This window comes from Podarcis muralis, chromosome 6 (genome assembly GCF_964188315.1).
Source record: "Podarcis muralis chromosome 6, rPodMur119.hap1.1, whole genome shotgun sequence".
NCBI lineage: Eukaryota > Metazoa > Chordata > Lepidosauria > Squamata > Lacertidae > Podarcis > Podarcis muralis.
In genome coordinates, this window is record NC_135660.1 from 99,221,516 (window position 1) to 99,230,774 (window position 9,259).

The following is a 9,259-nucleotide window of genomic DNA, read 5'->3' on the forward strand; positions in this document are numbered from 1 at the left end:
CAGCCACTGTCTCCTGATAGCCCCAACTGCCATAGAGTGAATGACTGGGAATTCTAGAATTCTACTCATCACTGGGCAACCAGTATCCATGCTTCCCAGCTCATCAAAATAAAAATAAAAATCTCCTCCCTTGATCATAGTACCTGAACAGCAGCAGTTCCCTAAGGTCTCAGGAAGATGGTTTTAAGAAGCTGTTTCTTAAAACCCCATAAATTCATCCTCCTCAGAGGAGGAAGAGTGAAAAACACTACATAATTCCTCTGATGGCTGAAGTAATCCCCCACTCCAGTTTTTGGAATTGTGCCCTAGGCACTTCAGAGGACGCTGCAGCCTTTTGCTGAGGGAGAGTAGATTTTATCAGGTCGCCCTCTTCTTGACTCAGCACAGCCTGCCTTTTTCTGCAAGCACAATGTCTCTGCAGCACAGTCTATATGCTTAGACTGCTGCACTGCTTTCCTTGGACCCACAAGAGGGTTCAGGTATTGTTGATGCCACCATCTCCTGCTCTGATGTCCTTCCTGGGTACAGAAGAGGAATAACTCAATAAAATAGGCCTTCAGCAGGGCTAAGGCTAGATATGCACCTGTGCCAGGAGCGAGGGCGCAAGGCCGCCAACCACACAGCAAGCATTTTGGGTGGGAAACTGCAGGCAAGCAGTAGGACTACTCTGAGGCTCTCCCCCCCGTCATGTCCTCTGATCACTCCCACCCGACAGCAGCAGCAAGGAAAGGGAGAACATGAAGAAAGGTTCTTTGTAATTTCATAAAGTTTTAGTGGAAAAAATAGCTGCAGAAGGAAACTAAATGTGTGTGGGGGAAGGCGCACAGCCACTCTGGAGGGTGAGGAGAAGGGCTGTGAGGGAGCTCAGGCAGAATAATCAGTAAGGCAGATAAGGCTAAAGTCAATTAGAAGAAAGATAAGATCAGGAAATAAAAAGGCTCAAGGATTGCAGAGCAAATAAAAGGCTGGCTACTGTCAACAAGGCAGAGAAGAAAGCTGGAGATGTGCTGGCCCACTTCTCAGAAATCTCTGCTCCTTCCTTGTCATGTGACCAGGGATATCATCCGACCCAGGGCCTGAATGGCACCAGAAATAAATATGCCATTAAAAAAAATTTTTTTTAAAAGACCCAACGCGCAGCATTGATAGAACAAGTTAATTGTAAGTAGTCAACTGCTGCCTCTGCTGGGGTTGGGTGGGATTTCTGAATGTTGATTGTTGCTTCGTGTTTCTCATATAAATAAGTAAAAATAATAAAGTATTTGTGGGGGGACCCATTTGAGAATACTGAGGGATGGGGCTTGCTTTATCTAATGTGGAACTGAATCCCATAACTCTGGGGCCACTGCCAAAATGGCCCTGTTCCATGTGCCCAACAACCTTTTAATCTTTACTTGCAGACATCTCAACGGGGCCTCCAAGATCATAGAGTACACATAGGTTGACACAGCTGCAGGCAAAAAGTAAGGTAACCCAGGCCCAAACCATTCAGGCATTTAAAGGTAATCACCAGGACTTTGAATTGGGTCTGGAAATACACTGGTACAATATGTATTCTGACCATCTGGGGGTGGCTGGCACTATGGTCTAAACCACTGAGTCTCTTGGGCTTGCCAATTGGAAGGTCAGCAGTTCGAGTCCATGCAATGGGGTGAGCTCTCATTGCTTTGTTCCAGCTCCTGACAACCTCGCAGTTTGAAAGCATACCAGTGCGAGTAAATAGGTACCATTGCAGCAGGAAGGTAAACAATGTTTCCATGCACTCTGGCCCTTGTCTCGGTGTTCTATTGCGCCAGAAGTGGTTTAGTCCTGCTGGCCACATGACCTGGAAAGCTGTCTGCGGACAAACGCCGGATCCCTCGGCCTGAAGTGAGATGAGGCCTGCACCCCATTGTCAAATTTGACTGGACTCAACCATCTAAGGGTCCTTTACCTTTACTTCTGACAATCTGGCTCCAACATCTGGCTACAATTGCGTCAACTGAAATTTCTGGATGATCTTCAAAGGCAGCTGCCTGCAGAGTGCCTTACAGTAGTCTAGCCCCCATTGTGGGAAAATGATTGCTTGTACATGAGAGCATGAGCAAGGTTCTTATTGTTACAGGGTGATTTCATAGCTAGAAGCATCCTTGGAGCATGAACAGCGCGTGAACAGCTCGTGCTGTCCTATGATTGGCTAATGTGGCATGGCCTGATGCTCGCATAAGTCTAGTGCGAAGGTCCTTATCTGCTTGCTAGAACAAATTGCTTGGCTTGTACTTTGTATCTTTCTGATTTCACACAATAAAAGCTGCGCTGCATCAGCCCTAGGAGCAGCCATATTTCGGAACTTATTATGATGTGAGACTGACTTTTCTTTGGATGCCGAGCTGCAACTCGACAATTGGTGCCCCGTGTGACTGACTTCGGACTTCACGTTGTTTTTCATTATTCAGCACTCACCAACACGTCGTTCATCCACGTAGTGGATCCCTGGTGAGTGCTCCCGTGTGATTTCTTTCGGACTTCATGCTGTTTTACAACGTTCAGCCTCACCTCGCCCGGCAGGGCTGCAGACGCGTCGTTCATCCACGTAGTGGATCCCCGGTGAGAGCTCCCGTGTGAATGTGATTCTGGACTACGTTACGGACTTATCAGCACTTACCTCGCCCGGCAAGGGCTTCAGGCGCCATTCATCCTTCCGAGGATCCCTGGTAAGTTGCTCCCTGCTCTTTTTGCAACTCTTGCAATCATGGGAAAGTCTCTCTCTGCACCACAGAAAAATTTTTTTAAAGACCTTAAATTCCTTTTGGCCAGTAACAACCTTGCTGTTCGGAAAGCTGACCTTAAGTCCCTTATAAAAGCCCTGGACACTCACTGTCCCTGGTTCCCCCAGGACGGAAATTGGGAGTTAGACGATTGGAAAAAAATTGGACACTTCTTTCAAAATCATCCTCAGATTGATGTCAAGGTTTTGCATGCCTGGGGTAACGTCTACAAAGCTATGTCGTGCTTAACTCCTTCAAACATTCTTCTGGCTGCTGCAACAGCTTCTTCGCCCGCCCTCCAAGCTCCCGCTCTGCCTGCCTCAAACCTACCTCCTAAACCGCCGGACATTCTCCCTTCGCCTCCTCCTGTCTCTCCCCTGCATTCTTCAAATTCTGCAGCACCCCCCGCTCTTCCACCTCCTCTGCCCAAGGCATCTGGCACCGCTTCCACCCCACTTCAAGAATCTCTCCGTGCCGCCGCTCCGTTGTTGGCTTTTGATTCTACAACTCCTAATCTTTTTCCTGTGATTGCTCCTGCCGCCCCAGGGGGAGGCCCAGCCCGGCACGAACAGTTTGATTTGAGATTCATAAAGGAACTGTATTCTTCTGTCAAGGACAATGGCCCTGCACCCCCAGCCCCCATTATGCTGAACCAAACTGATGTTCTTGATGGCTTAACTGGCGAAGGCAATTTTCTTACTATTGCCCAACAGTTGGCCCTTGATTCCATGTATTGGACAGCTACTACTGCTGCCGCCCAAGAAGCCTTGTCCTCTGTTCCTGATGACAAGAATGAGCGAGATGGCCGTTGGGGCAGCATCAGACAGGGCCCTACAAAGCCCTATGGACAATTTGTCGATCGCTTGGATAACACTCTTAAGCGGCAAGTTCAGGACGTAGCAGCCCAAGAACTGATTGTCCGCCAGCTTGCGTTTGAGGACTGTAAGCAAGCACTACGCCCTTTGATGACAACTCCTAATATAGCCATTGCAGATGTGCTTAAAGCCTGCCAGTCAGTGGACACTGAGACACATAAAGCTTGCCTGCTAGCCACAGCTTTGTCTTCCACCGTGTCCCAGAATCCTGCAAAGGATAAAACCTGCTTTGGATGTGGCAAAGTGGACTATTTTCGTGCGCAGTGCAGATCTACCGCACAGCAATGTCACTCCAGCACAAAGTGCCCCATCTTTGATACAGGCCAGGACTTGTCAATTTTCTGAAGCACATCTTAGATCACATATTGGTCACCCTGGTTATTTGGCAAAAAGAATTTTACGCCTGCTGAACTTCATTTCTGGAAGGAAGAAATATTGCAGCGTCCTTTGGTGTCTTACAGGTTGCTTCCAGATCCACAGTGGAAGGGTCCAACTCCCTTGATTTCCTGAGGACCTCCCACTTAATCTCAACCTGCACTGCAGTTGGAGACATCGCCATATTGATGTGCCCTGGATAAAGTCACCTTCCACAGCTGTTGTAGTGTTTCCTGGCACGTTGAAAGACCATCTTCGTTCCTACCCCTTTTTCTCTGGGAAGCCACTTCAACCATCAAATATCATTACAGTTTTGCTGCCTCTTGTTTGGGAAATGAGCCTGGCTTTGAAGGATGCCCTCGCCGGACCAGCATCGCTTGGACTTTACCCCCCAGATCTCTTCTTCTTTTCTCCTCCCTCAGGAGTCCTGCCCTATGATGTATTCCCCTGAGCATGTACAGAAAACTGTCTTTGAACAATTGTGGACTCTTGGCAGGGGAGGGGGTGAGGGGATTTCAGTGTGTTCCAGTTGTTTCATTCTTGTGCTTTGGCATGGTTCCCGGACAGAGGGCAGGTTGTGTGTGTTTCTTTATCAAGGCCTGAGAAGACAATGGGCTCTGTTCTCTACCTTGTTGCAATTTTTTTAAGTTACAGCAAGCAGCATATGCTTGGCTAGTGCCTTTTAGCTGCTGAGAAGCATGATTTTGAAAAGCTCTGAGAAGCCTTGAGCTTGTTTTGGTGGTGGTATTCCAGTAAATGCTTCATATAAGATTAGCAATAATATGAAGGACAATCGCATAAGTTTACCTCCTGTATTTCTATCGCTTGTAGAATTAGCTCCTTATTGTTTTCATTTTAATCACAGTAGCAAAAAAATTTTAGGTCATTATCCATATTGTAATTGGACACATGAATACATTAATGAATCTTCTTGTTTTCTTAATGTTACAACCATGAGTGGCAGACCAAAGGTTTTAATTAATAATGTCCCAACTTACATGACCTATGAACAACAAGCTGCGTGTAGAGACTTTTATGTTTGGTTCGACTGGATGAGAAAGAGCAGCAGAACTACATGTTTGCTTCAATCTGATTTATGGTTATTTTGTGGCACACGTGCCTACAAAGAAATCCCCTCTGCCTTTTCTGGTACCTGCACGTTAGGTATAGTAGTACCCTTGGTATATAAAATAGATAAGCTCCCAGCGGTCCGTTTGCGTAACAGAAGGGAAGTACAATCACCTATTTCTCAATATACAGGGACAGCCATCTCTAGGTCCCTTCTGCCTTCTTTAGGTGCAGCCATGAATTACCGTGATTTGCATAAATTGGCAAACTGGACAGAAAATTTGTTTAATTCCACCATTTTGGCTTTAAAAATGATTAACAAAGAAATATCAGAAATAAGAAATGTAGTTCTTCAACATCATTATGCTTTAGATGTGATCCTTGCTTCTAAAGGTGGAATTTGTGCCTTAATTCATTCTCATTGCTGCATGTATATAACTGATCAATCGGCCAATATCTCTGCTACTATTGATCATATGGAACAAATGATAGCCCATAATCCTTTGAATCCACCTGAAGGTTTTGATCCATGGGAGTGGTTGTCTTCTTGGCTACCTAATGGATTATGGTTAAGAAAAATATTATTGATTGTAATTGCATGTATTGCTGGCTTCATTATGGTGTGTTGTTGCATTCAATGCATACCCTCTTTGATTTCCCAATGCACTGCATGGTGGTACCGACCACGGCCCACCACAGGGGTTACAAGAGGAATTTATGTTGCAAAGTGTAGACGCTTAGGCAATGAAGTGTACGATTTGGACTAATGGTCCCTCTTTTCCTCTAATAATATAAACAAGAAAAGGGGATATGTGGGAAAATGATTGCTTGTACATGAGAGCATGAGCAAGGTTCTTATTGTTACAGGGTGATTTCATAGCTAGAAGCATCCTTGGAGCATGAACAGCGCGTGAACAGCTCGTGCTGTCCTATGATTGGCTAATGTGGCATGGCCTGATGCTCGCATAAGTCTAGTGCGAAGGTCCTTATCTGCTTGCTAGAACAAATTGCTTGGCTTGTACTTTGTATCTTTCTGATTTCACACAATAAAAGCTGCGCTGCATCAGCCCTAGGAGCAGCCATATTTCGGAACTTATTATGATGTGAGACTGACTTTTCTTTGGATGCCGAGCTGCAACTCGACACCCCATGGATAACTGGGGCAAAGTCCACTCTCTCCAGATAGGCTGGATAAGGACCTAATTGGACCCTAAGCTGGTAAAAGCTGCCCCTGGCCTCTACCACCACCAGCATTCCCAATTAGCGCTGAGTCCACTGAGTTCTACAAAGGACAAACAGGCCAGTCTCTATACAAAAGAAAGAATGAATACAAATTTAAAATCAGGAAAGGCCTGGGTAGCTCAGCTGGTTAGAGTACGGTGCTGATAACACCAGATTCGCAGGTTTGAGCACCATACGGGGCAGCTGCACATTCCTGCATTGCAGAATCCTCAAAGTCCCTTCCAACTCTGCAATTCTATGATTCTAAGGCAATACTGAGCAGCCCTATTTAGGATCCACTCTGCTCACCCCCAAAAGGGAAAGGGCTAGAAAAGGTGCTCTAAACATAGTCTGCCTCCCTTTTTCCCTGACTGGATTACCGAGCCCTGAAGGGTCACCACCCAGCAGTCATAAAAGACAATTGAACTTTGGAACTGGAATATACAGAATTTGTTGGATAACACAGATAATGAGAATCCCGAGCACAGGACTGCCATCACTGCAAGAGAGTTGCAACCTTTTAACATTGATATTGCAGTGCTTCAGGGTTAGCAAAATACTCTTTTTTTTTTTTTTTTTTGGCATTTTCCTGCATCATCAGGACTATGAAACATTTCAATTAAAGCAAGGCTTTTCTAAGGTTTGTGCTTGTCTATTTTGCTTTGCATGACCTGCAATATGTATTTGTATCTTGCTCTTCCACCAGGAACTCCAGGTTATATGCATGATTCCCTCCACCTGTTATCTTTGCAACAGCCTTATGAGGTAAGGTAGGCTAAGTTCCTGCCAATACAGTGGTACCTTGCAAGACGAATGCCTCGCAAGACAAAAAACTCGCTAGACGAAAGGGTTTTTTGTTTTTTGAGCTGCTTCGCAAGACGATTTTCCCTATGGGCTTGCTTTGCAAGACGGAAGCGTCTTGCAAGTTTGTTTCCTTTTTCTTAACACCGTTAATACAGTTGCGACTTGACTTCGAGGAGCAACTCATAGAACGCGGTGTGGTAGCCTTTTTTGAGGTTTTAAAAGACTTTGGTATTTTTGAAGCTTTTCCAAAACTTTCCCGACACCGTGCTTCACAAGACGAAAAAAATCGCAAGACGACAAAACTCGCGGAACGAATTAATTTCGTCTTGCGAGGCACCACTGTAGATCAGAGCTTTCCAAACTGTGTGTTGCAACATGCTAGTGTGTTGGCTGCAGTGTGTGGGTGTGTCATGCAAATGCTCCCCGCGCTCTTATGGATTAGTTTAACCTCCAGTTTGCTAGTAAAACTGAATTGCTGTGTCATGAAATGATGCATGTCTAAAAAGTGTATCCCCAACATGAGAAGTTGGGAAAACTCTGCAATAGATTGTGGGGTCTGCTGTGTGTGAGCAGAGGAAGGCAATCTACAAAGAGTTTATTGGGCCCCCAAAATCCTGTCGGCATCCCTGCTCTGGAGGAACATTTGGTTGTCATAACCAACAACCTCCCTGCCCCCAAAAAACTTCAGCTACACAACCTTAAATTGCTGTGGCCCAAGAACGATCCCTTCAGCTTCATTCACTCCACTCCCCATTGCCATCAAATGTGTTGTGCTTTTCTTTTTTCTTTTTAACATTCGAGTTTTATGCGTGATCCAGCAGTTAAAGTAATGCGTAAGGTGTTACAGGAGAGGCAGTACCTCTGGTGGGGGGCATGTTGTGCTCCTTCTGGTGTCGCCACCCTGCACTTAGCTCTCACCTGTGGCTCCTAGAAGCTGCCAGCGTGTGACAGAGGACACACCCCAACTGGCTGGCTAAAACAGGTGAGGGTAGGCAATGGGTCTCAAACCCTTGGTGAGTTAGGAACTTTCTCTGAATGCAAAGACAGCTTGTAACTCCTTCAAAAAAGGAAATGTGATCTGTCTGACAGGACTTATTTTTGAGAAACCCATGCTGGGTCATAGTAGTCACAGCATCTTTTTCTAAATGTTCACGGAAAGACCATTTGATTATCTTTTCTAGGACCATTCCTGGTACAGTGGTACCTCGGGTTCCATACGCTTCAAGTTACATACGCTTCAGGTTACAGACTCCGCTAACCCAGAAATAGTATCTCGGGTTAAGAACTTTGCTTCAGGATGAGAACAGAAATTGTGCAGCAGCAGCAGGAGGCCCCACTAGCTAAAGTGGTGCTTCAGGTTAAGAACAGTTTCAGGTTAAGAACGGACCTCCGGACTCAACATGAGTGATTTGCTGTTGTCTTTTGAACCTATGTTTTCTTAGTGTTAAGTAGATTTATACTCAGGGGCGCCGACTTATAAAAAATATTGGGGGGGCCCATACCGGGGTCCTGCCCCGGGAAGTTTTCTAAGTTCCAATGTCAGCGGCGCCCGGCAGAGCAGCCCTCTCGGCCACGGCAGCCCGGCTCTCCCAGCCCCCGGGGGCCGTCCTCCTCCCTCGCGCACCCGCAGCGTTCCCGCCCAGGGAGGCGGCGCCCCCAGGAGAGGCGGCGGCGGCAGCAGCAGCCGCGCGCGGCCCGGGCTCCCCTCGCCGGCCGCGGGAGCCAAGGCGCGCGACGAGGGCAGCCGAGGAAAGGAGCGCGCAGCCCCGTCCCGCCCTCGCCACTCACCTTTCTGCAGCGGCCCCGCCGCCGCGGCGGCGACTCCCGCAGCGCCTTTTCCGCAAGGCCCGGGTGACGTCACCGGCGGAGGACGTTTCCGCTGCGCGCGCCCAATAATTTTCTTAAATTTTTGAGGGGGCTCGGGCCCCCTCAGGCCCCATGGAGTCGGCGCCTATGTTTATACTTTAGCAGAGCAACTTGTAAAATTTGGGAGGGTGAATTCAAGTCTCATAGTCAGGTATCAAATCTTCTCATCACTGCACAGTACAGCTGCTTCACATGGCTCCTACCACTGTGCCACTGGGTATGAAAACATCTGCCATTGCAGGAAAAGGAAGGAGGAGCACACAGCCAAGCCCTCGGGGACAGAATGAAAGGGAGGGGGCACAG

At 47.1% G+C, this 9,259-nt stretch overlaps 1 protein-coding gene across 1 annotated transcript; it reads left to right on the forward strand.

Moving 5' to 3' along the window:
- Nucleotides 1-4,701: 4,701 nt before the first annotated feature.
- LOC144328078 (endogenous retrovirus group PABLB member 1 Env polyprotein-like) lies at nt 4,702-6,070 on the forward strand. The gene has a single exon (XM_077930804.1). It carries the CDS (start codon nt 4,780-4,782, stop codon nt 5,830-5,832), a length of 1,053 nt encoding a protein of 350 aa, XP_077786930.1. The 5' UTR covers nt 4,702-4,779; the 3' UTR covers nt 5,833-6,070.
- Nucleotides 6,071-9,259: the final 3,189 nt, after the last annotated feature.

Excerpts from the sequence above, each read along its gene's own strand:
- LOC144328078 (XM_077930804.1), top strand. The coding sequence starts at position 4,780 with ATGAAGGACAATCGCATAAGTTTACCTCCTGTATTTCTATCGCTTGTA.